Source organism: Pelophylax lessonae (genome assembly GCF_965119305.1).
Source record: "Pelophylax lessonae genome assembly, chromosome: 5".
NCBI lineage: Eukaryota > Metazoa > Chordata > Amphibia > Anura > Ranidae > Pelophylax > Pelophylax lessonae.
Genome location: NC_138772.1, coordinates 476,764,839 through 476,787,018, shown reverse-complemented (window position 1 = coordinate 476,787,018; position 22,180 = coordinate 476,764,839). Strand labels below are relative to the sequence as shown.

General features: G+C 43.6%; 1 protein-coding gene across 1 annotated transcript in view; it reads left to right on the top strand.

Moving 5' to 3' along the window:
- Window positions 1-22,180, top strand: part of INTS8 (integrator complex subunit 8) — a 142,523-nt gene that overhangs the window by 75,789 nt on the left and 44,554 nt on the right. The window contains exons 12-18 of the mRNA XM_082259349.1: window positions 2,693-2,763; window positions 4,073-4,248; window positions 10,547-10,680; window positions 10,849-10,959; window positions 14,003-14,204; window positions 18,518-18,639; window positions 21,600-21,781. Of these exons, the coding sequence (XP_082115475.1) occupies window positions 2,693-2,763; window positions 4,073-4,248; window positions 10,547-10,680; window positions 10,849-10,959; window positions 14,003-14,204; window positions 18,518-18,639; window positions 21,600-21,781 (998 nt within the window). The remainder of the gene's footprint in view (window positions 1-2,692; window positions 2,764-4,072; window positions 4,249-10,546; window positions 10,681-10,848; window positions 10,960-14,002; window positions 14,205-18,517; window positions 18,640-21,599; window positions 21,782-22,180) is intronic.

The following is a 22,180-nucleotide window of genomic DNA, read 5'->3' as shown; positions in this document are numbered from 1 at the left end:
TCTTACCCCTTCCAAAAATCAGTCTTTGAAAACACCTGCCTTCACTCTTCTGGTTTCCCGGGCACAGTCTTACAGATCTATTCCTCTCTGAACTCTATGGACCCTCCTGCCGCTGCCTCCTTCAAATCCCGGTAGGAACATGACTTAAACAACAAGGTGCACCTATAATCATGTTAAAACTGAAAGATACACTAGCAGCGCTTGTATAGAGAATCAATCCCTACACATGAATATAGAGTCTCTTTAATCCATAAATGTGAATATATATGTGATGTCCATTTTGTGTTTCTAATTCCCATATGTATGATGTTCTATCTTGCACTTCTCATATTACTGAGCATTGTAATATTATGATCGGTATTTGGTAGACACACATATTTTGAGGAATTTATGTGTGCATATTACCTCCGATGACCCCGCGGTCCAGAATACCCATTTAGTCCGAGTGATCTGACATTATGGGGTTAATTTTGGAATGGTGATGGAGGTAGAGGTGTAGTAAGGGCGGAAGTGCATTGGCTTCTATGGAGATAGGCGTGATGATGCCGAGGCCGTACGGTCCACGTCATCCCGCAATTAGAGGGCCGCCCAGTCTTCTATGGAGATAGGCGTGATGACGCTGAGGCCGTGCGGTCCACGTCATCCCGCAATTAGAGGGCCGCCCATTCCTCAATGCATATATACTAGTGACCGGACCGCTAGACCACGCCCTCAGAAGAAGTCATTCGTTGACGAAACCGGTCAGGGCGTGGTTACGCGGTCACCAGGTTCCAGCGTTCTGAGTCATACCCGGAGGGTTTGCCTGCTCTGGTACAGAGCGGCGAACTTAACATCAGTGGGAGTCGACCGGACGCAGGTTTACCTTATTACATGCCTTCATTTATTGATCGTTTGTGAGTGCAACTATTGCAGAGTTTTATTGTTCAAGTGTGAATAAACGTGTGGTTATACAGTATCACGCTATGTGGTGTTATTCCATCCATTTACATGTATTACGTATGGGCATGGCTTTATGAGAAAGGAGAGAGGGGTCCATTACTTTCCACCTGGAGTCGTGTTAAAGATATCCATTTGGCCTGTATGCAGCGGGCTCTGGTGAGTTCAATACCATAGGGCTTGCACAGTGGTGTGGTGAAGGCTGTATAGGTCGCATCTGCACAGTGGTGGAAGTGGACTTTTTGACCTTTCATCCTCACATCATATCGATGGACATCACATATATATTCACATTTATTGATTAAAGAGACGCTGTATTCATGTGTAGGGATTGATTCTCTATACAAGCGCTGCTAGTGTATCTTTCACTTTTAACATGATTATAGGTGCACCTTGTTGTTTGATCTTTGCTTTTTAATAGCAGCAGCTGGCACATTGTTTTTTTGTTTTTTAAGTTTTATGGTGTAGACTAAGACCACACATTTATTGTTCAGGTTTTAGTTATTAGTGAGATTTTATCGCATTTTGAGCGCCGGGTGAGTGGGTTTCTTTGATTATTTATTGATCCTACTCCCTTGTTTTATATGAACATGACTTAGCGACATCTATTGACTACGAGGAGTGGAATAAAGCCTTGTTCTCCATTGTAAGGTGCTCCTTCAACACTGCTGCTTTAGAGGCTGCCTACAAGGTCCTCCTAAGATGTTTTTGGGTCCTGGCCCATATACAGCAGCTAGTTCGAACCCATCCTATAGTGACAGGTGTTTTAGGGGCTGCAGCCAACGAGGGGATGTTGTCCATCCCTGGTGGTCCTGCCCTAATGGGGTTGTGGTCCAGGGTGTTCGGGCTCCTCTATACTTTGTTTCATGTGCCCATTTGCAAAGATGCTAAGGTGGCCTTGTTACATTGCCCGATCCAGGGTCTGTTTTCTTCCCAACAAAAGCTGGTTTCTTTATTAATTTTATTGCTGCTAAATGTGCAATCGCCAGCTCTGTTTCGTCTGCTGCGGTAAAGAGCATCTTGCCCAGCCTTATGGTTAATAAAAAAATGTCTAGTATTTTACATGGCTCCCACACCAAATTTCATAAACTGTTGGCACCATTGTGATCATATGCTCTCCCCACCCTGCATCCAGCCACCCTAGGCTTTCATTGATTTTACCTAAACTCAACCCCCTCCCCTCCCTTTTTTTTTTTTTTTTTCCATTTCTCACTCTCTCCTCATTTATTTCCTTTCTCTTTACTGATACTGGGCATGTCTGACCCCACCCTTGTCTCCCCTTGGTATGCTCCTGTGTCCTAGGACTTGGGTCATCTCTGCAGACCTGCAGCCTGTGTCACAAGGTCACAATCTTGGCATTTACCCCACAAATTTTCTACATTATGTTTGTACTTGTACTTAGTAATGTTTCTAATTTTCACTTTCTTATTTTGCTCCCCCTGCGTGGGTGACCAGCTGATATGTTATTGTGAATGCTTCAATAAAAATTATTGTACCAGAATTTGTCCAAGCTGGATCAATGGAACTATGTATAACATACCCGATGTCTGGAATTATTCTTTAAGCTGTTGGAAACCTTATTTTGCCACAGTCCACCGTAACGAAGGACATTGAATTATCGGTTTTAAATATTTTTTTTTTTTTTTTGGATATGGTACTTTATAATTTGTATATCTAATGATATATGGTATGTTTACATCACAAATTGTATTTTAATATAAAAACAGAGCTTTCATTTATTCATGTTATTTTCTAGGTGTGTTCCAAGTCCCTGAAGTTTGAGGAAGCATCAGAATCTCAAAGACGAATGGTAGCTTCATTTTTAAAGTAAGGATCCGCTTCATCTGCAAGCATTGGTAAAAAAAAAGGTTGATTATGAAAACTAAATAGGATATCGACTGTTATCAAAAAGCTGTAACCTGGGCTGGAAAAGTGAAATGTGGAATGCAATTGCCATTAGAAAAAGTTCCATATTCCATGTACAAGTTTTTATATTGCTAGCCCTGTGTATTTTCTGATTGTAGGCACAAGGATAAGTAACCTATTATATTAAGATGGTCATAGGTTTTCAGATATCTCCCTGAAAATGATGAGCTTAGCAATATCTGCCCATCATTGAGCAAGTAGTTGGAGTGCAGGGATCCAGTACCAACAAGTATACACAAGTTGTCTTTGTGGTGGAGCTTTTTCTGGACCTGATCTTCTCAAGCAGTGCTTATAATCAAAAGGGTTGCTTTTGCTTTTATTTATTACTTTTTTCTTCCCGTCATTTTGGTACAGATAAATCTTAGTTTCATCTGTCCAAAGAATGCTTTTCCAGAACTGGTCTGGCTTTTTTAGATTTTTTGGGGAAAAGTCTATTCTGGCTTTTCTATTCTTCAGGCTAATAAATGGTTTGCACCTTGTGGTGAACCCTCTGTTTTTTCTCTTGTGTAGTCTTTTCTTGATTGTAGACTTTGACAACGATACGCCCGTCTCCTGGAAAGTGTCCTTCACTTGTCTGGATGTCGTGAATGGGTTTTTCTTTTCCATAGAGCGGATCCTGCAATTATCCACCACTGTTGTCTTCCGCGGACATCCATGCCTTTTTATGTTGCTGAGCTCACCAGTGCGTTCTTCTTTCCTCAGAATGTACCAAACTGTTGATTTGGCCACTCCTAATGTTGCTGCTATCTCTCTGATGGATTTGGTTCCTTTTTTAAGCCTTTCAATAGCCTGTTTCACGTGCATGGACAGCTCGCAGCAATAGATTCCAAATGGAAATACCACACTTAGGATCAACTCCAGACCTTTTACCTGCTTAATTGATGAATAAATAATGGAGTACCCCACACCTGGCCATGAAACCGCCTTTTGATTCCATTGTCCAATTACTTTTGGTCCCTTGAAAAGGAAAGGGGGAATGGCTATTCTTAAGAGCTGTAATTCCTAAACCTTCAAATTAACACCCAAGTGTGTGCACTTTCAGTCCATATCCATTATATAACTATAGCTTGAATATGTTCTGGTAAATACCTAAAAAAAAAAAAAAAAAAAAATTGTGCCTGTGTCCAAATATTAATTGAACCCAACTGTGTATTTTAATATAAACGTTTGCTAGAGTACTTAATTCCTGTTTTTCCACTTCTTCATCCAGAAACTTGTGCTTGGGTATTGAAGACTTACAGCTAGTGTTCATGATTTCCTCTCATGAGCTGTTCATGAAACTGCTGACCGATGACGAAAGGAAGATGCTTGTTGAGAAAATTAGACAGAGGACCTCCCACACCAATCTCTGTACTAAGCCTGTGACCTCCTTCTATGACATGCCAGGTCAGCTGCAATATCTGTTCTCTTTGGATTGGTTTTTGTTAGTGCTATCTCTTCATATAATCACATTCACTTAGTAGGTTTTATCTGTACATTACACTGAGCAGGCTTCATTATCAGTATATGACTGATAAATTGTGAGGTTCTAGAGTTCCCACGCTGCTACTGTAGGGGATAGAACTCCTGGAGGTGCTTCCAGAGCTTACTTACATGGCTTAAAACACCTTGCTTATCTGAATTTGGTATCTGTGCTGTTTTACAATGTAATATTTAACCCCTTTATGACCTGAAAAGTCCAGACCAAATTTAGCAGTGGCCATGTGTATCAGGTTGATCGGTATTAAACCCAAAAACGTAATCTATTACAACTTACCAATCGTTTCTTTTTAGGATTTTGCCCTTTACTTCACCCAGTGATCCAGCCAGTAGCACACTTCCTGTCTTCTGGCGTCTTCATTCTGAACTAAGTAGTACAGCAGATACCTTTTGGACAGCAGCATTTTCAGTCTGCAGAGAGAATAGTGGTAGATGTGTCAGCAGATTTAGATGAACTTGACTAATTGACGCCAAACTCCAGCTAACACTTTATAGGCAGTTACAGCAACATTTTATTTTTTGTATAAAGGTTTTATGTAAATGCATAAAAGCTGAAGATTGCAAGTACTCCTGTCACTGGCAGGTGTTTTTTTGATCTAACCCACTAACTGCTGCTTTGTCTGGATAGCTTGGTCTGTTAAACAAGTTGAAAAATAACAGACTTGCTGGCCAGATCACCAGGTGAAAGTAATCGGGGGGGGGGGGGTTAAAAAAAAAAAGAAATGAATGCAGCCATCACATCTAAAAATTGGTAAGCTGCAATTTAACACATTTTTAGGGGTTTCAGTTTTTGGGTTTAATGCCACTTTGAAAAGGAATACTGTAGCTGCTAATTTTTGACAATCCGGTACTTGTCAGTTCATAAATTCCACGGCTGTCTTCTCACAGCCATTTTTTTCTCACTGCTATGGGTCCCTGGTGCTACCATCATGGTTTTGGTACCAAGCTGTGACCACCTAAAGACTCACAGCCGGCTCCCCACTGTCCATGCTTGAGATTGCTTCATGCAAGGAGGCTTGATTCTGCAGCCTCCTGGGATTTGTGAGGGGTCCCAAGGGGCTGTGGGCAGGGAGAGGGGCATTACACGCTATTACATTTTTGAGTAAAGTTCTGTTTTAACATGATAATTACTGAAAGCAATGTTTGAAAGCTTAACTAAAGTTGTTTGATTGCAAAAAATAAAAAAATTTAAAATCTGAAATTAATAGTTAAAAATTGTGCATGCATTCATACTTTCAAATCTGTGCTACCTTTCACATTATCCAGATTTCATTTTGTCCATATGCCATCTTGCCTATTTATCAGCAATGGTTGGAGGTAATGAAGGGGGGCTTGCATGTGAACAAAGTGGTGAAATCAGTTCTCACAGGAAGTTCTCTGTTGGTACTTTTTTATTATGGGTCAGGAACAGGCCATGTTTTTGGGCAGTCCTATCCCCATCCAATCATATATCAGATTTGCGTATTCTCATAGTACTCTAATACAACTAAAGGCAAAACTTTTTTTTTTTTAAGTTTCAAGCAGAGTGGAGTTTTTATTGCTGTCTGTGCCCTCCATTAGGGAGATTTTCCCTATTTGCCCTATTTACCATTATCATTGGAAGTGAAAGTGAAAAAAAAAAATCCCAGAAAAGTAATAGAGGGGAAATCTTCCAGTGAGGACACTAGATGTCGTGACCTGGGGGGTCCCCAAGGAATTCCCATAAATTGTGTGAATTGTTTTGGCTATGGGACAGGAAGTGAAGGGAAATCTCCCCAATGGGACACAGATTGCACAAAGAGAAAAACTGACAGGAGTTTGACCCTCCCTTACTCTTTCCAAAATGAAAAAACAAGTTTGTCTATAGTTCTTTTAGGCCATAGGACAGGGCTGGGAAGAGCCACATTGTTCTGTACAACAGTTGTCTCTGCCCTTTATATATAAATATAGGAGTATGATTACACACTATGTAGACAGTGAGAAAAGCCTATGACCTCTGGGCTGTGAAGCTTACAGAACTCTGAAGCAAATGGATAATAGAGAATCCCAGGTCCTGCACTGTCTGATGGGAGAATTGCTACAAATTCAGACACAGATAAGGCTGCTGACATCAGCAGATTCTTTGTCACAGTTTGTCTATTTGTGATTTCCCCCCCCCCCCCCTCCCCCCCTTGCCTAATTATCATTAAAAAGGAAAAATATATAAAGTCAGCAGCTAGAAATACCTGTAGTTGCTAACTACTAATGTAAGGACACTTACCTGTCCCGCGATGTCAGCCCCCCTCCAATGGATTCATCAATCGGCTTCGGCTGCAGGCACCGGCACTGTAAGTAAGGGGAACCTGCATTAAAGCCTTCAGGCTTCACAGCCGGTTTCCTACTGTGAATGCACGAATCACGCTGCACTTTCTGAATGGTCCCGCTGTCTTCTGGGACCTGTGTGTGGGGGGGAAGAGGAGGGGCCGGAAATGTTGTAGATCAGCGATCTTACCCAGAAGTGGGTTCGGGTACCTGTCAAACCCTTTTGGGTGGAGCTCCGCTTTAATCTATATAAAAGTTTGCATTAGATTGTCTCTTCCATTTTTAGTATTGCCTGGCTATGCAACTGAATTTAGAAATTTTCCACATTGTTTTGCATTGAGCATGCATGTATGCAATTTTTTTAACTTTTAAAGTGTTCATAAAATCAAATCATAAAGAAAAAACTATCAATAAATGGTATATTACATGCAATTCTTATTTAGTCACTATGAGATTCGTTTTCTCTATTCCGCAACAATCCTGGTTGATCCTGCTGTTCTCTACCTCCACCTTCTGTCCATGTCCCCAATTCAGCTAGGGATTTTGAAGCTGTTGAGACATCTCTGCATATGCTTTGTTTTCAGTGAGTTTCTATGCTGAGCATTTCCTCCCTGTCGCATCTGAACAGCCCATGTACTATAGAGTCACACGTGGGTGTATATACAGTTGTAAACGACAGCCCACTCCCTCCTTCTTTCTCTGCCCACTAACCAGCTAAACCCAATGATGGGAGGGGGGGACAGGATAGTACATGTAGATTAAATTAGGCTTCACCTCCCTGGTTAAGAAATAAAAACCAGAGACCGAAAGTGAAGTTAGAATCACGCCTTTAATGAAATGGCAAAATACCACCATTCAGGAATGTAGTAAAAACAGAAGGCAGGGTTTGGATGCCAGTGCGGGTAATCGGATAAGCCAAGGCAGAAAACCAGAAGTCAGCGTAGTAAGCAGCCAAAAACCAGGAACAGGAATCAAAGGGAAGTGAGCCAGGCCAAGTCATACACAGGAACACAGGAAGGAATGCACTTGGAGATCATAGACCACATAAGGGCAGCGAGGAAAGGAGCTAGGTTGTTTAACCACTTCTTACCCGCCCGCTGTCAAATGACAGCTGAGCGGTGTATCCATTGTTCTGGAATGCCATCACATGACGGCGCACCAGAACAGCCTCTCTCACACGCCCTCGGGGGCGCGCAGAGCGGCGATCGTGGCCGCGCCGTGTTGCTAGGACACGGCGCGACTCAGATCTCGGTAAAGAGTCAATGAAATGACTCTTTTTCCACTTGTGATCGGCTGTGTACAATCACAGCCGATCACATGTAAATAAGGAAGTGCCGTTATTTGACTCTCCTCACACTCTGACAGTGTGAGGAGAGGAGAGCCGATCAGCGGCTCCTCCTCGCAGGGGAGACAAGGACATGTAATCAGGGCACTGATCATCAGTGCCCTGATTACAGAAAATCGAAATAAAGTGCCAAGCAGTGCCCACAATCAGTGCCCACAATCAGTGCCCATAGTGCTGCCAGTCAGTGCCCATCAGTGGCTGCTCATCTAGGCACTGATGAGCACTGACTGGCAGCACTATGGGCACTGATTGTGGGCACTGATGGTGCTGCCCATCAGTGCTCATCAGTTCCGCCCGTCAGTGCTCATCAGTGCCGCCTCACAGTGCCGCCTATCAGTGCGGTATATTAGTACCTTCTCATCAGTGCCACCTCATCAGTGCCCATAAGTGCAACCTCATCAGTGTCCATAAGTGCCACCTCATCAGTGCAGCCTATCAGTGCCCATCAGTGCCGTCTAATAGGCGCACATCAGTGGAGAAAAAAAAATTTATTTTCAAAATTTACTCACAGAAAATAAGAAAACTTTTTGAAAAAAAAAAAAAAATTTCTGTCTTTCTTCTTCTTTTTTTTTTTTTGTAAGAAATAAAAAACCCAGCGGTGATTAAATACCACCAAAAGAAAGCTCTATTTGTGTGAAAAAAATGATTGTCATTCAAAATGTGAGAATGCTTAAAGCTGAAAATTGGCCTGGGCAGGAAGGGGGTGAAAGTGCACTGTAGGCAAGTGGTTAAATAGCAAAAAGGGCTGGCTGTAGACTGGACTAATGAGGCAGGTTAATGGTAACCAGGTGAGTCACTGTGGCAACAGGTGGCTGGCAATTATCCAACAGCTGAGCAACCTCTGTACGCTGAAAGAAAAGGGATGTTAAAGCAGCTCTTCAGTAATTTTTTCATCTTTCCATCTATTAAATCCTCTGCCCTTGTTGTTTTAAATTTGGATAGTAGAACATTCTTTTCTTTATCGTCCATTGACAGACGCAGCAGCTATGCTTCTTGACCATTGGGTTATGCGCCATCTACAGGAGTAGGACTAGGCAGTGAAAGAAATTCACTGACACGCCTACAGGGGCTGTCCTTTACAGCACTTCAGAGCAGGAGAAGGAACAATGTAAACTAAACAGCTTGTGTTTAGTATCACTTAATTTCAGACTGTTTGCAGCTTAAAAAAATAGTTCTGATTAAGGCCCCTTTCACACAGGCGGACCATTCAGATCCTCCTGTCAGTTTTCTTGGTGGATCTGAACGGTCCCCCCATGCATCTCTATGGGGCATCGGATGTCAGTGGAGAAATGTCCGCTAACATCCGATCCGTCAAATCTGGACGGATGGAAACCCTATTTTCCATCCGTCCAGCGGATCAGATGGAATCGGATGAGAACGGACCGACGGTCCGTTCCCATCGGAATTCCCCTATAGAGATACATGGGGAACTGACAGCTGTGTCTCTGCACACAGCGCGGAGAACAGCTGTCCTCCTGCTGCTCAACGGGGATCAGCGGATCGATCCCCCACTGAGAAAAATGTACTCCGTCCAACGGACGGAGTGTGTGAAAGGGGCCTAAAGGATGTGTGACCTTTTCAAGACCCGAGGTCAATGAATCCTAGATGTTCAGATTGTAGAATTAGTATGCATCAGGGGTACTAATTTTCCTACCCAAATAATTTATTTGTTTTAAAGTAAACTATTGTGGCTATTGGATAACATGAAATATTTTGATATTGGCTGCTTATTTTCATTATACACTGAGAAGTAGACAAAAATATTTCCATAACATTGCATTTTACACTGTTTTTCACTTTGCTGCTTGCTACATTGGTTAAGGCTACATTCACACCTGAGCGTAGCGTTTTCGCGCGATTTTTACCACGATTTTCAGGCGTTTTTTTGTGCAGGCATTTTTTGATTGAATAGATACCAATGGAAAACACCTGTAATCTGCCCAAAAAGAAGCTCATGTACTTTTTTGAGCGTTGGGCGTTTTGTAAACAGCGTCAAAACGCTCAGATGTGAACAGGGGCCATTGAAATGAATAGGAATTGTCTTGTTGGGCGTTTTGAGAGCTGATCCTAGAGCAGAAAAACTCCCCAAAAACGCCTAGATGTGAACGGAGCCTAAAGTTCCCTCTGCACAGGACACCAGCAAAATAAATTATTTTCCAAGGATTGTTGCCAGGATTCAGTTCAATAAAGCAATTTCCCCTAAAGCTCCGAACATGTTACAATCTGACTGCAAAATCTCCTTTAGATCTACCAAAAAGTAGGTAGTGCAGAGGCCTGCTCGATTGGATAAAAAATGAATGGACAGTTAAGGTAGGTCCTCATATTACAAAGTTTTGGTAGATCTAAGGTTGATTGTATGGCCAGACTTTAATGTGAATCGTGTGCCTTCATATAGATTGCTCCTCCTCTCCTTTCCATAGACACAAGCATACACATTTTCCTTTTTCATGGGATTGGTCTTCATAAATTTCTATACTCTTTACATTAGGGTGTGCCACGAAAGACGTCTATACAGGAAGTAACAAATGCATGGACTGTTATGGCATGTTTTTTAGCTTTTAATCTGGTGCACTTTTTTAGCTTCCGCCAGTGTGAACATTGGACAGCTAGAACATCAGCTCATCCTCAGTGTGGATCCCTGGAGAATTCGGCAGATTCTGATTGAACTATATGGCATGACCTCTGACAACCAGTTCTGGATTGTGTCTAGCAAGGTACAGTACATGCAAAAAGTAACAGCTGCACAGACATTTACTAATGTTCTCCTGGGCAGTTGTTCTTGGTAGTAGTGAATCCATTTATGTGAGTATTTAATTGTTTTTCCCCTTTTATAAATTTGCATGCATGTTCCTGAAAATGCTGTTTTTGTTTTTTGATTTTAGTGGGAGGTTCCAACAGTGTACAGCGGAATAATCCTGGGAATTAAAGATAACCTGACAAGAGACCTTGTCTATATACTGCTGGCCAAAGGCTTACACTGCAGTGCAATTAAGGTGATTTATTCTGCCTATTGGTGTGAATGTTTGATACAAACTCTGTGTATGACTAATGGGTGATTGGCAGAAAATATGAATTTGAAATGTATTTTGGCTACATGAGCTGATATAGCTTTCTAGGTCTCTGTGAAATGTTCCCTGCGCTGTGCATAGGTGCACACATACTTTGTTGGGGTGTTTCTCTTATTATTCATTAGAAGATCTAGGTTGGTGGTGTTGATTATTGACTTTATAGACCAGACCATGCCTATTAGAGGTACATATATATTCATCATATTCCCATTACACAGGGAATAGACCAAAGAACTGAAATCCTGTGTCAGTTCTCAAGCACATGTGGGGTCTTCTCCCTGAAAATCTGTAAAAAAGGATTTTCTATTTCATTGATTGACGGACACAGCTCCTAATCTTCCTAACTATTGGGTTATACTGCCCCCTATAGGAGTAGGACAGGAGGCAGAAAAAAAGTCTGGCTACGCCTATGGGCATCCCCAGGGGGTATACTCCCTCTCTCTGCTATAGGTACTCAGTTTTTTTCTGCCTAGTCAGAAGTAAGGACCTAGTCCTAGTTCCTTGCCGGGATCTCTGGTCCTGGCAATTTTTTCTTTTTAGATTTTTTTTTTTTTTTTTTCCTGTGAGATCTACAGTCAACTGCCGGACTGGGCGACGGGCTGGATAATCTAGATCTAGTGGTCACTCCAGTCTGGCCAGCGAGTGCACGCAGACCTCAGCTCCGCACTAGGTCGGCCGCGACATAGCCTCGTGAGGTCGCATACGATCGGGTCTCGGCCCGAGTCGCAGCGTTCCTCCTGGCGGACAGCCCCCCATTTAGATGGCGAGGGGTTCTGTCTGATACAGTGCCCGTCTGGTTCCTGGTATGGTGAGTACATGTCCCCCCTCTCCCCCTGGAGGGTTTTGGGGTGGACATAGGCCCCTTCTTGGGACGGTCTGACCCCCGGGTTCCCCTCCTTCCCGTCAGGCACCTCACTTCTTCTGTCCCCCCATCCAACCCCCCCTCCACTTATGCTGAGGCTGTGTGGGTGGTCTGGTCCACCTCCTGGGGTGAGGGCAGGGCGCTATGAGGAGGTTGGGAGGGGGTTTGTACCTGGTGGGGGCTCATGCCAGGGCCCCCCCTACTGCCTGGGCCTGTCCTTGAGGCCTAGGGATCCCTTTTGGGTCCCTGGGAGCCTCGTGGGGCTGGTTGTCGGTGCACACTTTCATAAAGGTCTATAAAGTGGATGTGTTGGCATCTGCGGATGCTTCCTTTTGGCTGCAAGGTTTTGCAGGCTGCTCTTCAGAGGAACTTGGTCCTCTTTGAGGATGTATTGTTTTTTTCAGGTGAGCTCCAGTTGTTTTGGTTGAGCTCCTGTTTATCCTGGTTGGCTATAGTTAGCCTTGGGAATATATTTTTCTCTGTTCCCACCCCTCATGTTTAACACTGCTTTGGGATATCCCAATGGTTAAGAAGATCATGAGCTGTGTCCGTCAAACGAAAGAGAAAATTGGATTTTTGAGTTACCGTAAAATCGATTTCTCTGATGTTCATTGACGGACACAGCACCCACCCCTCTGTGGAGTTGTAATTCTTCTGACATTGCTTGTAACAAAACTGAGTAACTCTAGCAGAGAGAGGGAGTATACGCCCTGTGACTGCCCATAGGCATAGCCAGACTTTTTTTCTGCCTAGTGTCCTACTCCTGTAGGGGGCAGTATAACCCAATGGTTAGAAAGATCAGGAGCTGTGTTCGTCAATGAACATCAGAGAAATAAATGTTACGGTAAGTCAAAAATCCAACTTTTTGGGTGGATACAGAAATCCCATTATTTTAAGCCCCAAAGAACCCAGATTCAGCAAACGGATCTGTTAAACAATCAGAACAAAGAAACCCTTTCACCAGAGCATTTCAACAAAAATATTCACAAAGGAATATGACAGTGATGTATTTTATGCGTGTAACAGCCACCCTTGTGTAGACCCCCTTCCTTGTGTAGCATTCCTCTTCACTTCTTTCCCATACTAAGAGTTTTGTAGAGAGTTGAAGGAAGGGAATGAGGAGCTGATCCAGCACAGAGAGTAAGTAGACACTCCCAGAATAGAAAAGGTCTGTGACGTGCGGGGTGGGAACTGTGCTGGGGACTCTTCCTGGAGTAGTACAGTTTTCTAGGAACTTCAAAGGCACATTGCAAATGAATAAAAATGATTGGAAAAGAAACATTGCAATTAAGTGTTTTAAAATACGTGCTTTATTTTTTTTGTCTGTTTTAAGTTGGTAACAGGGGCTTCTTAAAGTGATTGTAACGGTCGTTCTTTTTTTTTCTCTTAAAATAACAAACCTGTTATACTTACTTACCTCCTCTGTGCAGTGGTTTTGCACAGGGCAGCCTGGATCCTCCTCTTCTCGGGTCCCTCTTCGGCTCTTTTGGCCCCTCCCTCCTGTCGAGTGCCCCCACAGCAAGCAGCTTGCTATGGGGCTCCCTTTGTCCATTTACACTCAGAGCCCTGTTTTGGTCCCGCCCCCTCGGTCTCCTGATTGACTAAGTGACTTTGATTGACAGAAGCAGGAGCCAATGGTGCCACTGCTGTGTTTCAGCCAATCTGGAGGGGAGTTCCGGACGGCCGAGGAACTCGTGGACATTGCTGGAGGAAGCTGGGGCTCAGGTAGGTACTAGGGGGTGCTGAAAGGCAGCTGCTGCACACAGAAGGCTTTTTATCCTAATTCATAGAATGCATTAAGATAAAAAACCTTCTGACTTCACAACCACTTTAATTCAGAAACCGATGCTACTAATAAGGAGGGTAGTTTTATTTCTCTACATGTAATGTACTATGAGTTATTGGTTAACAGAAACTGTTCAACGGGACTATACTTAAATGGCCACCTGGAATATTTGATTTTATATCAGAATGATGGGGTTTTTACCTATTGTCTTGTTTTGCTGTTTTTTATTATTCACAACAGCCTTTTAGTGTGCCAGTCTATATGACGACTTTTCCAAAGCATTGTTTGAGGTTTATTTTACTTGTCTGTGTATTTCACAGGACTTTCCTCACGCTAAGCAGCTGCTCACTTCCTGTTTAGAGCTGGTGACAGAATTCTCTCCCAAGCTGCGCCAGGTTATGCTCAATGAGATGCTGCTATTGGACATTTGCACCTATGAGGCTGGAGGTGGAGTCGCTGCCGATCGGCCACCACAGGAACTCCTCAGCAGAGTCCGAGGCTACCTGGAAATGAGGATACCTGGTGAGACTTCTGACTAATTCTTCTTCTTACAGATTGAATTGTCCTTTTAATGTATATTTAAGCTACACACCCTTAAGCTGGCTGTACGCTGATCAAAGTTTGTCCGGTATAGCAGGGACCAGCTGACTTTCGATCAGTATGTGGCCATCCCCGCTCAACAGACATTGACCGTTTGATTGACTTCCGTCAAAGGGACATATTGAAAATCTTTTCTGGAGGGTGCAGCTATCAGAATGCAAATTCCTCAAAATCCAAATCGTTTGTGTGGATGGAGGAATCTGATCCTTTTTTGTTTTGTTTTTTTCATTCAGCCTGCTTTGAGCACAAAGCTGACGATAAATGGCTCAAATTCCAGCCATATCAGCAGCTGTCAGAATACAATAATCATCAGGGGAGATTCCCCCAGCAGCTATGTCCATGCAGCAGCTGCATCCCAATAGACATGAGTGGGACTGCCTGCACCTGTAGGCACAGAACAGCTGTGCACCCTGAGCGGGCAAAGACAGCCCTTTGCACGGTTGTACAGATAGGTACACCAGTGTGAATTAGGCCTCAGCGTGGATATGGGATCTATTGCTTTCTCTTATTCAGCTCGCAGGCCTGAACAAGAGAAATCCTAAAGAGGAGTTCCACCCTATTTAGCAACCACGGCCCCACTGGTAGATGATCCCTGTGCCATTACTTTTTTTTTTTTTTTTAGTTTTGTTTAAATACTTTTCTCTATCATTCATTGACAGACACAGCTCCTTATCTTCTTGACAGTTGGGTTATGCTGCCCCCTACAGGAGTAGGACACTAGACCGGAAAAAGCTTGACTACGCCTATGGGGCACTCCCAGTGGGTATACTCCCACTCTCAGCTATAGGCATTCTTTTTTTTCTGCCTAGTCAGGAGTAAGGACCTAGTTCCTTGCTGTGTTCTCTGGTCCTGGCAATATTTTTTTAATTTGAATTTTTTTCCTAACTTTATTTTGTTCCTGTGAGAATCTACTATTAACTGCCAGTCTAGGCAACAGACTGGATAATCTAGAACCAGAGGGTCCCCCCAGTCTGGCCAGCGAGCGCGCGCAGACCAGCTAGGTCGGCCGAGACATTGCCTTGCATTCCTTGGATGTGGTTCGGGCATTTAGGGTGTACCTTGCAGCTAGGGAGTCTTTTTGGAAGGCAGACTCACTCTTTGTACTCACGGTTGGGCCTTGAAAAGGGTTGGCTGCTTCTGCTGCGACCATTTCCAGATGGATCAGACAGATGCTGGTTCAGGACTATTCAATTAGGGGTTAGGTTCCTCCTTTCCCTGTTAAGGCACATTCTACTCGGGCGATTAGTGCCTCCTGAGCCTTCCGTCATCCGGTGTCAGTACTGCAGGTTTGCAAGGCGGCCACCTGTTCACCTCTGCACACTTTCACATAGTTTTATAAGGTGGATGTTTTGGCATCTGTGGATGCTTCCTTTGGCCGCAAGGTTTTGCAGGCTGCTCTTTAGAGGACCTGGTCCTCTTTGAGGGTGTATTTTTTTTTTTTTTTTTTAGGTGAGCTCCAGTTGTTCATGGTTGAGCTCCATGTTACCTGGTTGGCTACGGTTTAGCCTTGGGATTTTTTTCTTGCTGTTCCCACCCCTCATGTTGACACTGCTTTGGGATGTCCCAACTGTCAAGAAGATAAGTAGCTGTGTCCGTCAAAGAACGAAAGAGAAAATGGGCTTTTTGACTTACCGTAAAATGCATTTCCTCAATGTTTGACAGACACAGCACCCACCCCTCTGTGGAGTTGGTTTTCTTCTGACACTGCTTGTAACAAAACTCAATGCCTATAGATAAGAGTGGAGGTATACCCCCCTGGGACTGTCCATAGGTGTAGTCAAGCTTTTTCCTGCTAGTTTCCTACTCCTGTAGGGGGCAGCATAACCCAAGTGTCAAGAAGATAAGGAGCTGTGTCCATCAATGAACATCAGAGAAATTGATTTTTCGGTAAGTCAAAAATCCCATTTTTTTTTTTCTTTACAAATCCTCTCACTTCTGGCCCACCTAGCCGTGGCGAGAAATGTGATTTTCGCTCTCCTGTTGGCTCCTGGGATATCGGTGTCATCAATCCCAAGAGTTAACACTTCAGGCATAGCACTATTTCAAAACCAGAAATGATGCGATTCCAGGCAGAGTTAGGCATCATTTTCGAACTGTGGACTTTGTGGTCATTATACTGGGTACTGCAGCAGGAGCAGTAAACTGAAGTGGTTCTGGAAATGAATGTTACACAGCACTATGATGATGGCAAAGATTGTGGCACTGCACAGCGCTATGGCAACTTGTCATGAAGAAAAGCAGGCGTGAGATCGGTAGGTGCATGCTGGGTATCCAGTTGCACTTCATCCCGGAAATAAACACAAGTGGGCTTCAGATGACCATAGCCTCGATGGCCCCTGCCTGTTTCCGAAATCAAGTATAATTTAATTGATTTGTAAGAAGCAGGAAGACATTACTAACATTATACAAATACTATAATAGAAGATGTTACAATCACGGGGGAGCTTTTAAAAAAAAAAAATGGCTATGGGGACTGGAGCTCAACTTTAATGTCGAGCTCCAGTGGACAGCCGAGTTCTTCACTTGATATAAGTGAAGATAATGGTGTAGAGAAGATGTAGACACTGCAGACAGGTGTGTGCAATTTTGTTTTCTGGTTTATTGACCCATGAGAAAAATACCCTAAAACCGGTCATAAAACCAGTCCTTATTTACAGCATCATTTACATTTAGAATGGTGTATTTTGGGGTACAAAAAAATGGGTATTATATAGTGAGAGCGCAGTTTTCCCTTCTTGGTTATACCACACTAATAGAAACCAACTACTTTTTTTTTCTGCTTAGCAGGACTTTTTTCCTCAGAGAATAGGTGCAGGAACTCTGCCTCCTACCCCCCTCCGAGCACCATTCCTAGGTTCCACCTCTTACCCACCCCCAAGTACCAGCCCTTTTAGATAATTTTTGATGACAAGAAAGGCAGTAAAACGATCTAGCAACAATGGACACTCTATCGACAATAGATCCACCCCAGCAACAATGGACTCCCAACAGCCAGACCCCTCGATCAACAGTATGTCCCTCCCAGAAATGATTGACCCATTGCAACATAAGACCTACCCCAGCAACAATAAATACCCCACCAGCAACAATATACCTCCCCAGGAATAATATACCCCCCTGCAAAAATAGATTCCCCCCCAACAATAGATTTTCCAGTAGCCAGCATCAATAGACCCTCCAGCAGCCAGCAACATTAGACCCCTCCCTCAACAGTAGATCCCTCCTAGTAATGATTGTTCCACTGCAACATAAGAACAACCCCAGCAACAAAAGATACCCTACCAGCAACAATAGACCCCCCCCCTTCAAAAATAGATCCCCTCCAGCAAAGCAACAATAGATTCCTCAGTAGCCAGCATCAAAGACCCCTCCCTCAGCAGTAAATCCCTCCCAGAAATAACTGACCCCCCAGCAACATAAAGTCCCCCATGAGCTACAGAAGACCTCCCCAGCGACAATAGACCCCCATCCTCCACAATAATAGGTCCCCTCCAGCAACAATAGATTCCCTGTTAGCCAGCATCAGTAGACCCTCCAGCACACCCCTGCACCCCTTTCCATTACATACATTAAGTTCTGGAGGTGCCGGAACGGCATGCCACCGCAATTCCGCTGAAAAAAAGCCCTGCTGCTTAGTATCTAGTAGGAAGAAGACAATGGTGACCTTTTTTGCTTAGGCTACGTTCACATGTCAGTGTAGCGATCGCGGGCAGAATCACCGCGATCCGGAAATCATTGCAAATCACGGGACGCTTGTGCGTTGCCCGTGATTTGCAATGGCACCCCAAACGCTGTGCGATGTTGCCGTGATTTCCGCCTGACGAATCGCGGTAACATCGCGCAAAAAATATCGCGGGATGCATGACGCACAAAAAAGGTACAAGAGCTTCTTTGGGGCGTAATGCGTCCTGCAATTTTTTTTGCGCGATATTACCAAGATTCGGCAGGAGGAAATCGTGGCAACATCGCACAGCGTTTGGGGTGCTATTACAAATCACGGGCAACGCACAGGTGTCCCGCGATTTGCAATGATTTCCGGATCGTGGCCAGAATCGCGGTGATTCTGCCCACGATCGCTACGCTGACATGTGAACGGAGCCTTATGTGTAGTGGAGATCAAAGCTTTTTTATTTTGCTTTTTCTTCATTTATTCTTACCTTCATTTATTTCATAACAGGTCGTGTTGTTTACTGTTGCACCCGCACAAAATGATGCTGTACGTCTTCTCTCTGCAGACATTCCCCTCCGACAAGTCGTGGCAGAAGAGTGTGTAGCTTTCCTGCTTAACTGGAGAGAAAATGAGTACTTGACATTACAAGCACCCGCCTCCTTAGTGCAAAACAATCCTTATGTAAAGGTAATATTTTCCCCCAGATTCAAGCAGCCTTTCTGTCTCTCAGCACATGACCATTTAAATGTAAATTCCTTTCTTCGCAGTCTGTTATTTTCCTCTTACAGTAAGCAGTGCTAGTTTCAGAGCAGGTATATTACTGTGATACAGAGTAATACATCAAAAACTAGCACCACTTCCAATTCATGGCAGCTACCAGAATTGGCTGGGAGATTCAGCTATGGTGGGGGACATTTATCTGGACAGTCCATTAAATCTGATAGAGATTTATAGTCCAGACAGATTTAGAAGGCAACTCCACTTTCTTGGGAAAAAAAAAAATGTAAAGAAACAATATGGCATATACAATTGCGACACAAATCATATTGTAATTGAATGTTATTAAAAATGACCTTTCCTTTTCAATCTGCAGCTGTTGTAATTTTCTGGAAATGCAATGCAATGCAATATGGCTACTTGGAGCTGTTCTGTACACAGAATGTGTACTGACCACACCCCAAAAACATAATTTCCTGCTTATGTGATTGGCTCACCAGTTTTCCCATTAGTCTGCCTAAGATACAAGTCAGATTTTTTGCATCCCCTGCAGCACAAATGTAATTTTTGGTGGAATACTCCCAATAGGAACACGTCTAAAGGGATGCAGGCCCAGCAGCTTTCCTCATTAGTGCCCTGCAGCTGTCACAGCTGATTGATAATTATGAAACCACTCCCATTAGACCCACTCAGCACAGAGGAACAATCAATGATTTCTTCAGAATAAAAAAGGGTAGGAATCTGCAACAAAGTTTGTTAAAATCCTTGTAATGTACAGAGATCACCCAGAGGGGAATGTTTTTTCTCAACAAAAGTGGAGTCACAGTTTAAGCTTTAAAGCATTTGTTACCATAACACTTCATATTCCTGATATGTACCTACTGTACCATGTACTTGTATGAGAAAGTATCCTGTTCTCTTTGTTTTGCTTCCCTTATGTGAAATCTCTGGTGTCCCTGCCAGTCCCCTTGCTTTCCTATTAAAAACTGACCACACTAAGCAGGAGAGCACAGCGTGGACAGTTCTCTGACTATGCTGGGAACTCTGTGTACTCTCTTCCAATGATAAGACTTGTCTTGAAATGGCCCCGCTGCACATACATTCACTGGGACACTCAGTGTGCTGCTGCTTCTCTTCTCCCCCCCAGCTCTTATGCAGCAGAGAACAAAAAGAATTTGATCACTTATAAACTAGTCCCAAGCATGTTTATTCTTCACAGCTGTAATAACGTTTTTATTAAAATGTAGCACTGCCCCCTTGAGGACTGCTGAATTCTTCACCCTTTAAGATCCCTCTGGGTTACCGTTAGCAACTGCATGCACAACTTAACACTTTACTTTCAGTCAATTATCAGTCTAGGGGTTGTAGTTGTTTTTGTTGCTTTATTTTAAATAGGGATGGGAGGAGGGATAGAGTGGGATACTCCAGATTTGAACTATTCACAGTTGATGAGGACTCCTATCTGAAGATGCAGCCAAGCTGCAGATTCACCTTGCCACTAGATGATTAAGGTAAAGTCTCTGAATTGAAGACTTGATTGAGCAACTTATCTTCAGGGTACTCGCCTAGCACCCCCTTTCATTCCACCAGCTGACACCCGTCCTCTGACTACTCTACTCCGGGGTGGCTCCCTCACAGGCCAGGCCCTCAGACATGATCCGCTGTACCCACGATACTGTTTTTTGCAGGTTCTTCAGTGTCTCAACCCCTTTATTCAGCTCTGCTGGACCTCTGGGTTCAGCTCCTTCCTTCTGGTTCACCAGGCTGACTGCCTGTGACCACATGTCACCAATGCAGAGGCGGAGACAGCCGTCGCCCTCCCTCCGGGACTCTGCTCACCAGCCAAAGACCCTGAGCACACATGCTCCTGGCTTTTATACCATACCCCACAATGCACCGAGAAAGCAGTCTGTGCAAATCAGTGGGGCTGTATCAAAGCCTGTGTGCCCATTGGTCCAGTTTCCTCCACTGTCCAATATGCCTCCCCATTGGACCAGTGTGAAACATTCCCTAGACCAGATGAATCACACACTGAGCACCATGAGCAGACCTAACTCACAGATCCTGCTCTCTGTTAAGCAGAAAGCAATATAGAATTTGTCTGCTGCTCCTCTGATAGGCTGACAGAGCCAAAACTCTACTCACTCTCTAGCACCTACCTAGGAGGGTGCTACAAAAATGATTTAGTGCTGATAAAATAACATAACGAACTGACAGTAATTCCCAATGTGTTGCACAGCCATGGTGGTGTCTGGCTTTACCTATGGTTGAGTTCAGATCTTACCCCTTCCCTCCTGCGTAGATTTGTATATTTTATAAATCTCCCATGTTCATTTGCTTATTCAACTGACGCTGTCCCTTTTTTTGAGAAACCTCTTATAAACCTGGACAACTTGGATAAAAATGTGAGGAAATAACTCTAGAAGTTACCTAGGCAAAACCACAGGCAAAATGATTTGATCCAAAGATAAAGCCTGCTAAAGTTATACTCAGAGCTCAACCATTCCTGCAAGCATTAAGCTTGCAGCACACACGTGCCTATCTTTAGGATCCTCTCTATTGGTCGTTGAGGCAGTCTGTTATTTTAAGTGGCTTCAGGGAGTCTTGGGAGGCAGGAGGTTCTGGGCCATTCTCCGCTTTTACAGAATAAGTGGAGCCTTACTCATAACTTTGGACTGGAATTGCCCAAGTTTGTGAAATATTTAAAGCAAGTGAATGTGGGCTTTGATATAAGCAGGGTGGCAATGTTTCCCAGATAGCAATGGCCGCTTTCTGAATGATTTTCTAGTTGTCTATTGTCACCATTTAATCACTGCAGTTATATACACATCCTACTGCATTTTTGTCAATTGTTTTTTGATTTATTCCTTATATTCTCACAATCTTTATCATCTCTGACCATTTTATTATACTCCTTGTTCTCTTTCCAGCTTGGTCAGCTGCTGGCAGCCACATGTAAAGAGCTCTCGGGACCAGACAGCCGGAGGGCAGCTAAAGATCTGTGGGATGTTGTAGTGCAGATATGCAGTGTCTCCAACCAGCACAAGAGGAACAACGAGGGAAGGATTAGCCTGATCAAAAATAGAGAATCCACCATGGGAATAATATACCGGTATGTTATGGGATGAGAAACATTGCACTCTGCACTAACTGACAGGACACTTGTCATTTGAGAAATGTATAGACTGTATTGATGACCTCTACTTGCAATGCCTGGTTGCCTTTTGTAAACCTAGATATTACTTTAATATACATATACATAATATTATCACCACTGTCTTGTACATAGCCTGTGCAGAGAGCAGAGCCAAAGGAGTGATCCTGTAGACCCCACCCACTACAGGCTGCCTGCAGAAAACCACAGAAGGGGCGGATACAAGACCAGTCACTCTGCACAAGGACAGAGAGCAGCAGTGACCGGTCTTTATTACAAGAAACTCCTGCATAAAGGCGCAATATAGGACTTGTTTCATGTTGAATTACTTCCCAAATCTTGAAGGTATACTAAAAG